This window comes from Falco rusticolus, chromosome Z (assembly GCF_015220075.1).
Source record: "Falco rusticolus isolate bFalRus1 chromosome Z, bFalRus1.pri, whole genome shotgun sequence".
In the NCBI taxonomy this organism is placed as follows: domain Eukaryota; kingdom Metazoa; phylum Chordata; class Aves; order Falconiformes; family Falconidae; genus Falco; species Falco rusticolus.
Genome location: NC_051210.1, coordinates 54,205,493 through 54,223,116, shown reverse-complemented (window position 1 = coordinate 54,223,116; position 17,624 = coordinate 54,205,493). Strand labels below are relative to the sequence as shown.

The 17,624-nt window shown below is 36.0% G+C and overlaps 1 protein-coding gene across 7 annotated transcripts in view; it reads left to right on the top strand.

Moving 5' to 3' along the window:
- The window catches only part of RIC1 (RIC1 homolog, RAB6A GEF complex partner 1), a 53,356-nt gene that overhangs the window by 26,220 nt on the left and 9,512 nt on the right, over positions 1–17,624 (top strand). For 5 of the 7 annotated variants that reach the window (XM_037373898.1, XM_037373900.1, XM_037373904.1 and 2 more), the window contains 15 exons: positions 3,690–3,797; positions 4,903–5,045; positions 5,283–5,419; positions 6,401–6,492; positions 7,575–7,663; positions 8,673–8,817; positions 9,308–9,356; positions 10,451–10,600; positions 10,955–11,158; positions 12,609–12,647; positions 12,915–13,025; positions 13,635–13,724; positions 14,287–14,447; positions 15,437–15,575; positions 17,438–17,554. In XM_037373898.1, coding sequence (XP_037229795.1) covers positions 3,690–3,797; positions 4,903–5,045; positions 5,283–5,419; positions 6,401–6,492; positions 7,575–7,663; positions 8,673–8,817; positions 9,308–9,356; positions 10,451–10,600; positions 10,955–11,158; positions 12,609–12,647; positions 12,915–13,025; positions 13,635–13,724; positions 14,287–14,447; positions 15,437–15,575; positions 17,438–17,554 — 1,774 coding nt within the window. The remainder of the gene's footprint in view (positions 1–3,689; positions 3,798–4,902; positions 5,046–5,282; positions 5,420–6,400; positions 6,493–7,574; positions 7,664–8,672; positions 8,818–9,307; positions 9,357–10,450; positions 10,601–10,954; positions 11,159–12,608; positions 12,648–12,914; positions 13,026–13,634; positions 13,725–14,286; positions 14,448–15,436; positions 15,576–17,437; positions 17,555–17,624) is intronic. The other 2 variants (XM_037373899.1, XM_037373901.1) reach the window with 2 other exon arrangements.

Here is a 17,624-nt window from a genome sequence, read left to right as displayed (position 1 = left end):
TATTATCCAGCCATAACATCTACATGTATTATTATGATTACCCCAGATAGTAAGGTCGAAACTTAAATCCTAATCTAATGCTATTTCTACCTCTGGAATAGAATTCTCCAGTAATAAGCAGAAAACAGTGAACATTATTTTGTAAAACTGAACATGATTTTGAAATACATAGAACAGACTAAAAAAGATAACATGTTATGTATCTTAATTGCAAATTATAAAGTCCTTAAGTACATCCTTTCAGATTTTGCTGTAATTAACTTCTTAAGTATTTCTTAGTTGCTTCTGCTAGCAGTGACTATGTCTGGTAATGATGTTTCTGAGTAAGTTTTGCCCGTGGATCGTGGTGTACCACTTAACCACTGTGCATGTAGTGGAGGACAAAGTGCAGCACTGTGCTGCTAGAAAAATTTGCTGGGTGGTGTCCTGTTTCCTCCCTGAGCCTACCCCACACCAGATAACAAACTCAATGAAATTCTTCCTCACAGACCAGGGGAGGCTAGGTCGCTATGGTTTTGCATGGTGCTGCCTCTTTCTTGAACTTAGGATGCTTAAGATTTCTTGTTGTGGGGTTTTGAAGAGGCTGGGGGGGAATTAAATACAATTCTCCATTTTCTCATTGTTGCATCTTGCATCATGATTTGAGCTTACAGGTTTTTCTTCTAACAGAATCAGTGCTACTTGCAGAGCCAGTTCTTCCCCTGTTAGGGGATCAAATGAATACAAAGGAATTATGACTCCATACTAGGAATTTTAGCAATTCACTTACTTATAGGCTCTTCTTTCATTTTGAGGAAGTCAGGTTAGAACTGAAGCAGGAGAAGGTTAATGTGGGGAAAGCTGAGAGAATTGGAGTTTGGACACAGGGCAAGCTATTAAGGTAGACTTATATTTACCATTCCTCTTTACCATTATTTAAAAGGTGATCCATGAGATACAGTTGTGTAGGCTTTCAACATCTGAAAGACATTTTGTTACACCAAATAGTGCTCAGTTTTCTGTGAACAAGCGTATCACTGATGACATGCTAAATAGTGAACAGACAATGAACCTGTTAGTTTAAAAAATACACCTTAGTCTTCAAGATGTGAAACTTCCCGATAAACCTTATATTCTATGTTTAAAAGAACAGCCTGCATTCCTAATCTTTACATGTTTGGGGGTTTCTTGGATTGCAGATATAGTGGGAGATTTTTCTTAGTTCTGAGTGTTAAGAAGTTTTATTCACAGGTTTAGTTACATTAACAGATGGCTGTGCAAACAGAAGTGAAGTTATATTTGTTTCGGCATGCTGCTGGTTGGTCACTGGAATGTGTTCCTCTCAATTCTTGTGCAAAAGTGAGTTACTTAAAAGTTTGGCTACAAGCAGGTGCTGATGTGGCAACCCAGAGCAAACATTCTTTCCTGCTTCCGTCAGCAGTGCACATTCTTCGTGTAAAGGTCAAAATGACTTAACTAGTATGGCTGACTCTTGCAGATGTGGACTATATGAACGCAAGTGTGCTTGGATTTTGCCCCTTTGCACCCATAGTAAGGGTTTCTTTTGAATCGATGAATTTGACACATTCTTTTGAATCGATGAATAATCACAGGCAATGCATTAAAATACTGACAATTGGAGTGTCAGTCATGATGATAGTGCTTCAATGGAAGAAGGTATGCTCTGCAGATGAAACTAGCTCATGAAACTGAAACTACTTAAATATTCTTGTAAACTATTTTTAATAGAAGTATTTAAAGAAAAAGAAGCTTGCCCACATGGAGATTTGAAATTTCTCTACTAGCAAAAGTTGTCTTTTAAACCTTATTTTTTCCATTCTGGCTTTGTATTTTGTGCTATGCAGAAACACTGTGTTTATATTTGGTTATGTACCTCAGTCAGTTACAACAGGCATATTGTATGGTGTTATGTAGGTAATATGTACAACAAAATACCTGGGGTTTTGTTAAGAGTGTCTCCAACCCCCAGGATGTTGCATTGCAGATAGCGACTTAGAGATCTGAAGGAATTAATCCTCTATGTTATATTTTTTCATCTGTGAAATCCCTGACTCTAAAAGACAGCAGGCCAGATTAGGGGGATTTTGCTTCATGAACTTCAAGAAATGCAGTCTCATTTACTGTTTAAAAGAACCCACAAGGCCATAATGCTAGTATTAACTAGCCACATTTTCTTTTTAACTTGTTTCAGACCTCCTGTCGGTCCAGGATAGCTACGTTACATGAAGGGCCGTTTTTTCCCCAAGTCAGCTGTATTTTTTTGAAATACAAACATTTTAGTAATGTAATGTTTGTACAAGTTACCATTTGTGGGTGGTAGATTAACTAACTAACCAACCTTACAGTAATTTTTCTCATTTTCTGCTATAATCCTTCATGGTCACCATGGTTTTGTTCTGAAAAGATGTTACTGCTTTGGTCTGCTAATTCCAGAATGTCAAAGGTTGCCTTGGCCTTACCTTAGCTAGCATGTATCTTTGTCCTTGCTGTGTAAGAAAAGGTGTAGTGTCCATCAAACAGTAACAGGTAGGAATTTTGTGTTTAGCTCTAAAATGGTAACGGAATTAAGGCATTTGATATTGACTGTGATAACCAAGGCAGGAAAGAGATTGAGGCATCCCTGTGGTGTCAAGCTTACCTAAAACTGCAGCTGCTTGGGTTTTTGCCATGTCTTGGGCAGTTGCATTGGCTACCCTGGTATAAAATAGAAGAAGGGTTTTGTCAGTTAAAATCCAGGTAAAGATTAGTAGATTTGTGTATGTATCTCTTTGTTTCTAAGTTATACTAAACTCTTAACTTGTCTGCAATGCCTGTTTCATGCATAGTTTGCTTTACTAGCATAATGCTCATGACATGGACGAGCTGGATGGCATGTTACAATACTTAGGATTGTAGGTCAGTTTTCATTTTAAAAAAGAAAAGTTAATGAAATGTGTGGCACATCTGGTAACCCAGACAAATAAGGAATATTTTATTGATACTGTATTGAGCTTTAAAATAACTGCATTTAGAGAATGAAATGTGAAAATTAAAATGAGGAAAATAAAACCTGAAAGCTTTCAACATCTAGAAGTTGATACTGTATAATGGTCTGTTTAAAGGAAGAGAATCAGTGCTTAGTTATCGCTTTGTAACAGGTCTTAGGTTTACTCTTAATTTGTTATAGGGAGGTATATTCTTAGGAATTACTGTAATAAATGTCTACCTGTTGGGTTATGCATGCTGAATTAGTAGTATAAATATTGATCTGGCAAAAGTAACTGAAGAAACATGAATGTTTTACAGTCTGTAGGGTCTGTAATGTAACTTGAAAAAGAATGAATTGGAGATACATAAAAATTCAACACATTTAATTAATGGAAACTGTTGAATACCATTTTACTGATTCAGAATTTGCATTAATATATATCACTTATTTTAGGATTATTAAGGTGGGCTACACAGTTATTTTAATGTTCATTCTGTATTCATTGTCTTATTTTGTTTACATAGTCTTTATAGGTGTGTAGGATAAGACAGACTAAAGTTTTTGCACTAAAATTATGTCTTAGATATTAAGTATTGCTTGTGGCAGGTTGCGCATGAGTGTCTGGTGTATATAGGGGGGAAAAAAAACTGGGAATGTAAGTAACGCTTAGCTCTTTAGAGGGTCATCTTGTTTCAGTTGTAGTATTTCTCTTTTATTTTAGAGGAGGCCCACATCTAAAAGGAACCCCACATTATAAGGAAGAACAGTGTGCTCCTTCATTAAACCTAGAAATGAAGAAGGTGCTGGACTTGCAAGCCTCTATCACAAGGTATGCTCACTAATCATGTCTTAAGAATTTTTCTGCATATAGTGGTTACTAGTTGAAAAGTGAAGGGGAAACTGGATGGAAAAAAACCTTTCTAATAAGTTTTTAGACTTATTAGTAGTAAGAACTAACAGTTACTAACAGTAAGTAAAGAGGTGAAAAAGTAAATTGCTGTTTGAGAATTCTTTCTTTCTGTGCTTGGCTATACTAATATTTTTGCCATATAGAGGTATATAGCACATGTACATTCAGTATTACGTTATGTTACTATAAATGTGTTTGTCCTTTGGCTCAAAGTATCGATTAGCAATTTCATGGGGACATAGGTGCATAAGAGCAAAACTGTACGCAACATTTCAGCATTTCTCCAGCTGCCTGCAGAGGGTCCCTATCTGTCCTGGAAAACCCTTTTGTTCACCTCTTCCTTTTTTTGTGGTGATTGCCTTCCCTATAAGTAAGCTTTGAACATGCTAAATAAGTGTGTGTGAAAAGTTGATGCAAATGTGTAGCTTTGGGATGGGGTGGAAAAGTACAGTTTGGGAAGAGGCCCCACAGGAAAAAATGGATGTTGGAAGAAATACACTGTGTACGAAAAAAGCTTTCCTGGGAAACTGCAGGTTGTTATCGCATACAAATAGATTAACAATAGTTTTCAGAATTTTTGAGATGTTTGGGGAAGGATTTAGGAAAAGTCTAGTTTCTGCTTCATCAATGAACTTAGACCACATGTTACATAGTGTTGTGGATTATTTGCAGCCTAGGCAATATTGGTTATTTTCTGGGATAGATGAATAACCTGACTGTTGGCAGCAATGTCTTATGTTTAGTCAAAAGTATTAAAATTATCTTCAGCAATTCATACACCGGTTGAACAATTACTCACACAATATGGACCTTATTGCTGGAGAAAAATAAACATACACCATATTTTGTCAGCTTGGTACCTTCTAGAGGATTTAGGGACTTAGTTCGTAACTTATTTGATGTAACTTCTCAACATGGTTGCTGATATAAGAGGTGGTAGTATGGTGTTTGTTACAGTAATTGATCCTTTTGTGAGTTTGATTTGAGATGCCATTTTTTAGAGAATGACGAATACATTTGTTAGTTTGCAGTCCACGATAGAGGATCTACTTGTGGCTACTGCTGATGGATTTCTCCATCTCATTCACTGGGATGGTATGACCAATGGAAGGAAAGCCATCAACTTGTGTACAGTTCCATTTTCTGTGGACCTCCAGTCTTCTCGAGGTAGGTTTTGGGGTTTTTGTATTGCTTATGATAGTTAACTATTGGCAAAATACTGCCTAATATAAAATGTTATTTCTGTTCTGAAGCAAAGATGAGAAAAATGTGCCTTTTGTAAATGTGAACAAAATAGCCTATTTAAATTGGGTTTCTCTGTGAAGCAATAAGTAAACAACTTAAATGACTGCTGGCTTGCAGTATCACTGTGTTCACATATTTTAAGTTGGTGATATTTCTCAGCAGGTTCACTTTTGGGCTTTGAAGATGTTTATGTCAGAGATATGGAATACTGTGCCACGCTTGATGGTTTTGCTGTTGTTTTCAATGATGGCAGAGTTGGTTTCATAACACCAATGTCAAGCAAATTCACTGCTGAGGTATATTTCCTTTAGTATTTCTAGCATGCACTCTAAAATAAATGTGTTTCCCTTGGTCTCTGCATTTCAGTTAGCTTTCTACTTCAAATAACATTCAGCTGCAAAAAAATTTAAAAGTTTGCAACTGCTTAAGAGATAACTTTCATACCATAATTTAAACTAGATTGGTTTAGGGCTAGTACCTGCTTATGGGAGACCATAGTTGATAGTATATTTAATATTTTCTTTTTGCTACAAAATATCATTATAATTCTGCGGTCTTCTTACTGTCTCTGTGACAGACTTCCTGTTATACGTGGGGAGATAAGAATTGGTTTCTCCTATGGCAAAGTATCATAGGTGCTATTTCTAGCTTTTAGCCATAATCAAGTCTAACTCTTCTCATAGTGACAAGCATACTTCACAATCTGTTTTAAAGGAATCGTTTCCTAGTTCAGTCTTTTCTTACCTGTAGTTCACCCTACAAACTCAAATATATTTTGTGATTAAATATCCTTATTTTGATTACAGAAAACCCAGAAGAATTTGTGTAGTCTGTCCCTAACTTCACACATTTAGAATATTTGTGATTTCAGCTGTTGCAGATGGGGATTTGTTTTCTTGTTCCGTGTTTTCTGTTCGTCCTTAGTACCATCTGCTGCTGTTGTTGTTTTTTTTTTAAATGGAGTATCAGGTGTATCTTTGCCTTATAGGTGTTGACTTGCTTTGATTATTCAAAGCTCTGATAAACAGTTTCCTTACATACTGGCATCTTTCTGTAATTTCTGTTAGGAGCAATGAAACCAGTTTTACATATACTGGATTTTGTTTATCTGTGCCATGTCAGTTAATCTTGACATTTGCAATAGAAATTTCTTGAGGTGATGAAGGTCAGCTGGCAGATCTGTAATACGGCATACATGGGTAGCACGTGGGTAGAAGCTGACTGTCATGAATAAAAGCACTGTTAGCTAAAACCTCTGTGAATTCCTTTCTTTACAGCAGCTCCACGGTGTCTGGGCTCAAGATGTGATTGATGGAACTTGTGTGGCAGTAAATAACAAATACAGGCTAATGGCATTTGGATGTGCCAAGTAAGTTTTGTAAGGCTGGTTCAATGCAGGGGACAACCACGGGAGGCGGGGGATGAGAGTGGTTTAATTACAAAGCTTAAGTACTAGTTTCTTCTTACAAGTTGTGCTGCCAGAGCTATAAAGATGAAAGTGATCAGTCTTCCTAGAGATTATATAATCTACTGTGTCAAGAAGTTGGGAGCAATGACGAAAGAAACGATTGCCTGCTTGAACTGCTGTTGAAATTGGTGCTGGCTGGACCAGTAGCAAGGATTGGAAAGTGTAGCTGTCCCAGTTAATTTCAAAGCAGGACTATAAAGTCAGTTCTAAGCAGTTAGTTGTAATAATACTGGACAAGAATCAGCACTTCATCCCCAACTGAGAAAATGCTCTGTGAAGCATTGATTTGGTCAGGAAAAATGTTGCCTGTTTGCGTAATTGGGTATTCATAAACTAAATGTTACAAAAGTACTTTAGTTCTGGTGTTTTGCTTACTGCTCCTTCAAGAAGTTCTGTATAAAACTACTTCAGCTGGTCTAGAGTGCAGCTGCTTGTTTTTTTGTTGGTGGTTGGTTTTTTTTTTTAAATTGCATCTTATATATTTCTTTTTTATAGCATTTCAGAAGATCTGGGTAGTTTAGTCTTGAACTGTCTTCCTAAGAAAAAGTACTCTTGGTAGTAGCAACAATGCAGTGTGTTGGTGTTTGCCTCTGAAATAGGAATAGTGACTATAATTCATTGATCTTGGTATGCATTAGTACACTTCTGATCAGCACTGAGTGAATACTGACTTCCCTCTTGGATTGTCTTGCAGTTGGAAGCCATAGATATTTGTGGTTGTGTGTGTACACATGTGTTTATCAGAGAATGAAATAGTCTTAGTGCATTGGGTTTTCAAGGGCCAGTGTTTTGGGTCCTCCACTACCTTCTGGAAAGTATCTTACAAATTTGTTTCCTAAAGTTCTTTGAGTGTTACTTGACACAATGTTTCTGTTCTAGATAAATTTGGTATTGGTGAGAAAAAAGCAGATTATATTGACCTCTTGAAATTGATGAGAAATCCAAATGGTCTATAGTCTTAAAGCATGTGTAATCTCTTCCAGCGGCTCTGTGCAGGTTTATACAATAGATACCACCACTGGCGCCATGCAGTTTTCTCATAAATTGGAGCTGACACCAAAACAGTATCCTGGTGAGCTACTCTTATTACTAGAATTTTCCAGCTATTTTTAGGGTATTAAAGAATATTTTTATCCTTGGCTAGTTAACAACTATTTGTTGTTTGCTTTATCACTGATGGGATTAGTATTTACTCTTGCATGTTTGTAGTAATTTACTTTTGCGCATTTGTTCTTTAAGCTGTTTGCTTTTAACTGACTTTTGGATGTGTTTCATATGTGCGGGTGTGGGGTTGTTTTGGCGTTTTTTTGTTTGTGGTTTGTTTTTTTTTGTTTTTTACTAAAACTGAATCTGAGTTAGCGGTTTACAGACTTGCTGCTTCTGGTTGTTCCTTTTTAAATGATGCAGATTTTAGTAGTTCCCACAGGTAGTCTTGAGATCACTTTACTGTTACTCACCTGAGAAAATGAGAGATTATTGTCAAACTGTTAATGAAATAATAGAGGTATGAATTAACTTGAAACAACTGACATGTAGGTTGATTATTATTATCAAAAAAAATGAGTAATCCAGGACCCTGCCTGAGCTGCAGTGAACAGAAGCTCAGTGGAATTTTTCATGTAGTAATGATGAGTGTTGTGGACTTGAGAGTGAGGAACGTACAAAGTGGGCGAATTGTGTCCTGAACTGACAATCTGTGTGCCTACTAGGTTTCAACAAAAAAATCCAGTCTGTGAACAACAGAGTTTTACAGTTGTGCTAAGTGCCAAAGGAAGAGGTTTCGAGGATGGATATAAAGTCTTCTTTTGTCTAAAAATTGTGTTACCAGAATTGCAGTTCTATGGTTGTGTCATAGCACAGTATATTTCTCGCCTTTCTTGTATATACTTAGTTTCATATGAAACCAAACATGTATTGTTCATGTTCATGTTGCCAATGTCAGTTTGATGAATGTAGCAAAAAAGTTAATTGAAAAATCAAATGTTTATTTCCATGTATTTTTGTTTCTACTCTTATGGTGAAAGCAGTTGGAGGACATTTAATGTTTTTTACATGGTATGTTATTGTCTGTTTTTAAACAGATATCTGGAATAAAACAGGACCTGTTAAACTAATGCGATGGTCACCTGATAGCTGTGTTGTGATGGTGACCTGGGAATGTGGAGGCTTGTCATTGTGGAGTGTTTTTGGTGCTCAGCTTATCTGTACTTTAGGAGGTGATTTTGCGTGAGTATCTTTAATGAAATTGTGAAATGCTTTATTGGAAACCTTTATTTTTCTATAGTTAAAATCATGTAATTGAAAACTAATTCACCAAGTTAGCTTTTTTTACATCTTTTAAATTATAATTCCTTAGATATTGGAATCATTGAATAATATTTGGGAGGGGAACTTTTGAATATAAATGAAAATGTATTATTTTCTTTTTGTATTGGTCTTTTTGGCTGTAAAAGCAAAGCACCCTAAAAGCAGGCAAATATTAAAATTTCCTCAGTGCCAGTATATATTTGCTGAAAAAGTGCTAACATCCAGAAAGCACAATTCAAACAGTTTATTCTAGACATCTGACAATTCTATGGCCTTTTATGCAGCGTCATGGATCAAACAGGCTTTATAGTTTCAATATAGAGCCCTATGACAGTACAAAGATAAGAAGATGATTTCTTATTTTGATGAAGTTATTTCCACACTCAAATTTTTCTGTTCTGTTTTTAAGGTATCAGTCTGATGGTTCCAAAAAGGACCCTCTAAAGATCAGTTCTATGGTAAATACGAATGTAAAAATACTGTAATAGGATGGCTGTTAATATTTTTAATTAGTCTTAGTAAAACAGATTTTCAGTTTTCTGAAAAGTTTTCTTTAGCTTAATTTTAAACAGTAAGATGCCTTACTTACTTAAGAGTAAGATTCAATACACCAATGTTGTATTGAAGGAAGAGGTAAAAGGGACAACTGATGATTTTTTAAATACTCTTTTTTGTGTATATGATCATGAAGTGTGCATGACATGCCTTTTCTTGGACTTGATTTTAATATTAAGAATGAATGGTTTTTCCTTAATCTTTTGGGTTTTTTTATTCTGATGGCATATTTCAGAGTACAATGAGGCACAGAACAACACTAATTGTAAATGTATTTGTTTCCCTAAAATGGCTAGCTTACCTTTGGCTGTTAAGTATCTCAACTCAAAATATGAATTCAAGAGAGTCTTAACTGCTGTTGTTTCAATACAGGCTAACTAAGATGAAATCCTGCTAGTACATGAAAAAAACCACATTTTTCAAGGCCTCTTTTACAAACCATGATGAATTTTGTACAATACTTCTAAAACACTAGATTTTATTTATGTGTAGCTTAGGTGCTATGAAGATAGACAATTTTAAACATGCAGCATATATTTGCAAGGACAGTACAATGTACCTTCTAAAAAAACCCAAAGATTGAAATTCTGATACCATTAAATTTAATGAACAGCCAGTGTAATTCTGGGGATCGGGCGTTTTTTCATACCGGATTCTGTTTGTGGATTTTTTGTTATTTGCTTTCAGCTGCAAGCTAAACAGTCTTCATTACTTATGTGGATGTCTTACATAGTTACTTTTCATTTAATCAACATTTTTTATGTAAAAAAGAAAAGAATTTAATCTAGGTTCTTACCATTCCTTGTGGACTTTACTGCTGTGGGTTACTTACGATTCCTACAATGATTTTTTTTTTAAGAATACCAAACTGTGTGGTTTTTTGCCAGGTTCATGTCTATCATAAAATTAGTTACAGTAAGTTTCTGTAGTTCTTGTTTTCTCAAAAACTATAGTGTTTGGGTTTGGGTTTTCATTATTGTTATTCTTTTACATTCAGACCTGGGGATCAGAAGGGTATCATCTGTGGGTTATTGATGGGAGTTCTTCAAACGTGAAGCCTGAAAGAGATGCAAATAATGAAGCTCACCAGTTTGGTATTCTGCAGTTTCATTTCATCAAGAGTGCACTCACTGTTAATCCTTGCATGGTAAGATTTTTGTTTGATAAATATATCCTTATTTTAAAGCATATTTTCAGTTTTCAGGTGACCTTGAGTTACTCTCTTAACAGGTTTTAAAGTCTGCTTTGCAGCCATTAGGCTGGTCTTCCTTTTTTGTCATAGAGCCTTTAATATAGTACTTTGAATATATTGCTATGCAATATTGTAACATAAAACCTACGAGTACGTAGTGATAAAAAACCTAAGAACTGCCTTAACACTTACTGTTCATGTTGTTTACATAGAACCTGTTAATATATTGATTGTGTGTTTTCCTTTGTTTTCTGTACATGGAGTTCAAGGTTGCTTTTGGGTTTTTTTGTTGTTTTGTTTTTAATGTAGAGTAACCAGGAACAAGTCCTCCTTCAAGGAGAAGATCGCTTATATTTGAACTGTGGAGATGCAACCCAGGCTCAGAGTCCCAGAAATGCTTCAGCACACTCTGAACATAAGCCTACCAGGGAGAGAGGCCCATTTTCGGATGTCAGTTTAGATTCTCAGGGTTTAAGCACTTTACTAGGACACAGGCATTGGCATGTTGTACAGGTAATCGTTGATGGTTGCCCATATGTGCTTTGTGCTTGCAAGAGTTTATAGGGCTGGAATTAGCAGCTGATCACTGTCTGCCATACCCTTTTCCTCTAGTATGAGATCATTGCCTTTTAATTGGCAATTGGATTTCCTCTGGTACGGCTTTTTCTTACTGTGAAATGGTAAAAGAATGTTGACTATCTCAGCCTTGTGGCTAATGGGTTTGCATTCTGGCCAATAAAAAAAAATACAATGTCTTTTTGACTTCAGGAAGGAGTAGTTAAATTACTGTCCTGGGCTTTGAAAGGGAGAATAAATGCAAAATGCAAGAAATCCTTTAGGGATTTGTTCTGTTATTTATGCAAATTGCTTTAAGCATATTCAGCTCATGAATATATCCTTCAGACTTTGGCTATATTTTCAACCAGTCTTAGATGGCATCTATTTAATCATGTAATTAAAACTTCACAATATCAAGCTTGCAAAGAAGAATTTCCAGAGGTAGTAATGGGGCAGATTCTATTTTCTCTGTAATATGGAGAAAAAATTAAATAACCTTTAATCTGTAATGTTATTGTATGCTCTTCCATGCTTGAATTGGTAGATATTTTTGTAAATAAAAGTTTTTAAGAAGTCCCCCCGATTTTGTTTTTCACATCGTACCTGAATCTCTATTATTAAACAGCATTTGACTTGAGGCATGTATGTCAGGTTCTAGACACTGTTGAATCTTCCCTTAGCTGGCCAGGTAGCTCTTCAGTCTTCTGAAACTGGCACAGGAGGGGAAAGTCATCGTTCTGTGTAGGAGTAAAACTAACACAATTGGAATTACTAGAGTGAGCAACACACCCATGAGAACAGTCAGTGGCTGGTTAATGAAAGCACCTACATGCCTTGTATCAAACCAAGGGCTGGAGTTTGAACCTGGATTTGTATCATTCCATGTGACATGAAGAAACCATGTGACATCCAGGATCAAGATTTAATTTGTCATATCCCAGTCAAGTGCTCTCATAACAAGGCTTTTGGATGTGCTGATGTGTACCTCTGATAGGATTAGAAATTTCATCCCAACACTGGAAGTCTCTCCTGAATGCTGTGTTTTATCAAAACTTGTATGTTCCCTTGAAAGGTTCTAATGGGGGAGAAGTACCTAGCAGGGGAGAAGAGCAAAATTTGACTAATAATCTGTAATATAGTATTGGCTGTTGGATGTTGTTAAGGTATTTCTGTGTATCTTATGTTAAAAACAGGCTAACATTTAGGCTTCAGTAACTTCTGGGGTGAGGGGTGGGAGAAGTAATTGTATTTAAAAAAGAAATCCCACCATTAAAAACCTTTAAACCAGTGTTTTGGAAAAACGTGGGCATTGTGTACATTCCTTCAGAACGTTGTAATTAATCATTACTTTAATGGTGCTTGGTATAGTTACATGGGTTTGGGTTTTCTCTTTGTTTTCTTTTAGATTCATAGTACGTATCTAGAGAGCAACTGGCCTATAAGGGTGAGTATTTTAAGAATACATTCTTGTTCTTTAAAAGTACTGGTTTTTTATAACTGTCCCTTACGGTTGGATGACTCTGGAAGATGAAGTCAGTGTTTTAAATTACAAAAAGAAGAGGATGTATTGGGCAGTGAAGTAGAAAACATGAAGATACTTTACAGGTTTTGACTCTTGATATTATATTGCCTTGTGGTGCTGCGCTTGGATAGGATATATAATTTAAATAAGCTCCTTCCTGAAGTTTTGGGGTTTTTTCTCTTTAAACAGTTTTCAGCCATTGACAAGCTTGGACAGAATGTAGCTGTTGTTGGCAAGTTTGGTTTTGCACATTATTCTTTACTTACCAAAAAATGGAAGCTATTTGGAAACATTACCCAGGTGAGAGGTTGTAGTACTTTATTCAGGTATATTGGGGAGGTTGTACTTGTTGGAATGTGACTCTTGAAGAAAATTAAAAAATACCTTTTTCAAATAAACAACAGCCTGTAGACACACTTGGGATTAGAGATGATGGTTTTGCATGTGTTTTTCATAAAATGGCTGAAATGCTTATCCTGTGGCTTTGGCATAATAATTTGTGTCTGATTATTAAAAGGCTTCCAAATCTGAGTGTGTATAGTCAGACACTGCCATATGTCTTATCTGAGAGTTTGTGTGAAGTACAGCTTTAGATGCTAAGCTTGTAAATTCTGGCCAAAAGCAGAAAGTTAATTTGAGAGAGTTCAGTGATGTCAGTAGCATAAGGAACTGTGGAGCTGTGTTTTGCAAGACAATGTTTGTCCTTCACATATTTTTCTTAGCATTTTAAGAGTTTTTTAAACAATAAAAATTTCACATACATAGATTGTCTTGCCTCTATCAGTAAGGCTTATAGACATAATGTATGGCTTTCAGAAATTACCCATAAAGTGTACGTGTGTGTTTATGTGTGTATAAGTATATAAAAATACATGCATAAATAAAATTTACTTGCTTTTTTCTTTTTAGGAGCAAAATATGATGGTAACAGGTGGCTTAGCGTGGTGGAATGACTTCATTGTTCTTGCATGTTATAATTTAAATGATCATCAGGAAGAGGTGAGCTATGAGTGAATTATGTTTAGAATATCTTTTCTACAGTGTAAAAAGCTTGATACATAGGTGGCTTTTGGTCATGTTCTGTATTAATATGTAGGTAATTCTTTTAGAAAAGTTTATTATTGCTATTAAAAATTATTTTCTGCTGACTGCCATGGCCTTACTATTCTGAAAATTTTGTGATATTTTCGCATGTTAGCATGAAGCCTGTTTCATGAAGCCTGTTTTGATATATCTAGTTACAGTATTTTGAGACACTTTTGTAAGGTTTTAAATTAGATGGGCAGAAGAGCTTTACTTACTCTTTGCTTTTTAAAACTAATGGATAAAACTCCTTCCTTATGATTGTTTTTCAGTATTTAAGATTTGACTGTACTGTTCTTTAACCATTTTGGATGCAATAATATAATGCAATGGATAAAACATTTGATGAAACAAGAACCCAGTAATGTGTCTCACTAGAAATCCTCGACAGCCAATTCACAAAAAAGAAAGCAAGTAAACATGGAATGACTATTAGTTTGTTGGTAAAACTGTGTTCAAGCGACTCCTTTTCTTGTAGCTGAGAGTCTACCTGCGAACATCTAATCTTGACAATGCATTTGCACACATCACCAAACTGCAAGCAGACACGTTACTACTGAGCATCTTCCGGGACATTGTAATATTGTTCAGAGCAGATTGTTCCATTTGCCTTTACAGTATTGAGAGAAGGCCTGAAGGGTGAGTGTCACTATTTAAATGCTTTTGCAGTAATGTGCTTGTAAATCTGTTCTTAGTCTGGGTAAATTCTTACAATGCTATAAAGGTGTTGGATAACTTGCGGAGTCAGATTTTTAAAATACAGAGAGGTAAGTGTTATCTGTATGCACAAGTGGTAGTTCATGAGTGTTGTCGCTTGCATGTATACAGATACGCACATTAGGTGTGGGAGTAGTGATTGAGATATGCATGTTTCCAGCTGTCTGTACCAGCATCTTCTAGTTGTTAGAAACTTGAAAACTGAGTGTAAATAGAAGATAAAGGTACTAAAAGACAACCACATATTTGAATATTTTTAATAAAAAAATGTTTCTAATGTTAGAAGTAGGAATTGGTGAGAGTGGTGGCAGAGTAGCAAAGATGATGACAGAAAATTTTGGTCAGCAGTAAGGTTGTGGGGAGCTATTTTGGGGCAAAAGTAGCAGCAATATAATCAGGAAGTTAAGAATAGTGAACCTAAGGAGGTGATAAAGATTCCCAGATAGTTTTTTGAAGTACCTAAGCAGGTGGTTTTTCTTACAGTTATGGTATCTTGGCTGCAGCAAGAAGGGACCTTTTTTTGATTTTAGCAGAAAGCAAGCTGTTGATCTGCTTTAAAGGAAAATATTTTCATTGCTTTTGAAATGCAAAGAACCCTCCCAACAAAATCCAAACCCTGGAATTGTCTTACTGAAGGGTGAATAGAGTCTTATTCTGATGTAGCTGATACTGTCTTCTATCCACTCATACCTGTATTCCCCAAAACTCTCAAGATAAAGTAGCCTAGCTTAGGTTTATTTGGTATCTTTAAATAGATATGTGGGCCTATGGGATTCATGGTTAAAGGATAGTTAGTTATGTTGTTCTGTAGAGTAAACTGGTTGCTTATTTTCATTAGGTTTATGTCAAGATAGTAGTTTTACGTTAAATACTGTTTTAAAATTGCTAAATGTAGTCATCTTTCCTTTCAGTCTTAACCCTACTGCCAGTATCCAAGTTCTTCAAGAAGTGTCCATGTCTCGGTACATTCCTCATCCTTTTCTTGTAGTGTCTGTTACATTGACATCAGTGAGGACAGAGACTGGCATCACCTTGAAGATGCCTCAGCAGGTAACAGATCTATAGCACTCAAAATTCAAAAGAATCTGTGCCTGGATTAGTTAGCTTAGTCCTCAAAGCTTACCTGGCTGATAAATGAATCATAAATCAGTGGTTCTTTTATGTGATAAAATGCAGAACATGCTTTTTGTGATGCTTGTTACATGGACATTGTGTGTGTGAACTGGGGACAGGTGGGTGGAAATAAAATCCAAACTGTCCTATTTCATATCTTCTTGTGTCATCTTGTAAAGTTTGGGGCCAAATCTTGGAGGACAAGTTAAACTTAACTGTGTCAATGGCATGTTTCTCTGTTGTGTATTGAAAGTTGAACACCAGAGCAATCCATTGCATTAGGAGATGCCTTTCTGGCAGCAACAGGTCCATTACTCAAAGAATAAACAAAAAAGAGGAAAAGATAATGACCCTATAAGGTTACTTCTAGTCAATTTCCTACTACAGTAAAATAAAGTGAGATAATCTCTCCCACTAGTTACATCAGGAGATAGGCCAACAGCCAAACAATGACTAAGGTGTGAAGGGGAATCCCTGTCTTAATGTCTTAACTCCAGAAATTATTTAGTCCACTGAAAGCACAGTGCAAGGAGAACTTGGATTTTTGTTGTCTGTGCTTTAAACAAATTAAGCTTAACTATTGGGATAGCTGCAGTATGAATCATACTTTTTCATCAGAGCAGCTACCTTAAGATCATTTAGAAGTTGTGTCATCTGTGAGGCAGGCCTGTAGACATGTGAATGTACATATTTTTCCACATACCAAAGCCACTGGCAGATATGAAAGCAGTGGCATGGATGTAAAATGAGGTTTCTGCTTGCTTCCTTCAGTTCATTCTAATTTAGTGTCCCATAAAATTGAACATCTGTCCTGAGACTTTGATATGATCTTAGGCAAGGGCATGAAAAACAATATACTTGTGGTTTTCTAGTCCATCTTGCCTTATTCCTGAACTACCTGAACTATGGTGTTTCCTAGTGTTAAGAAAAAGCTACTGGAACTTTTTAGAACACTAGTACTATTTTAAATTTAGTTTCAGACTGAACAAATATTACCCCTTTTCTTTCTAAGAGCCCATATCTTCAAACTTTGTCAATCTTCCTGATCAAAAGAAAAGTATTGATGTTAGCACTGAGTATGACACTGCACTGTAGGCAGAGCAATGTGTCTGACTTAGCAGAGTGTCTCAGCTTTTTCAGTGATGTTACTTGTTAGTGTCCTTAACCCCTGATGCTGCCAATTTACCATACAGGCCCTCTACCCATGTATTTTAAAACTAAACTTCATGCACAGTGTGGTATTAGCTCCAGTGGCTTGGTTTGAAGTTAACACGTAACAGTTCTGAAATAAATCTTTAGAAAGAATACTTTGCTTCCTTGATATGTCTAATAAGAAAAATTTTTCTGTAACTGCAGCTTTTAAAAATTCAAGATGCTGTACAAGTGTGGCTAGACCCTTTTTGGCTTGTCTGCCAGTGTTAGTCTTTGCAGTCAGATACTGGCTGCCATGTAGTGGTGATACTGATAAGAATCCAGAGCTTTATTTTTCTTCAAATACTGGTGGCTTGGCATAGCTGGAAAAAGCCTATATCAGATAAACACATGGAATGAGTCTGGTGAAAAAGAAACCTTGCAGTATTTACTCTTTTGCATGAGAACTGCTTAAGTGAATCTATCTGTAGGTATTTAGTTCTACGTGATTTTCCCAAGTCCTTCTGCTTTGAATTTGGTTGCTAGTCATCTCTGTACGACAGTGCAGTTAATTTACTCTTATTATGCTGGGTTTGTATTGTGGTTATGAGTAAAATGATGCGTTCAAAAGGCTTAAAATACTTTGCATAATACTCTTTTATCCTTAGGCTTGTGAGGCTGAAAGTATTATGCTAAATTTAGCAGGACAACTCATCATGTTGCAAAGGGATCGATCTGGACCCCAGATACGAGATAAGGATAATAACCCTAATCAAAGGAAGCATGTGAGTAAATATCTGTGGAATATTGTATGGCTTCAAAGATGTTGTCAGTGACTGCAGAAGTTGTGGAATG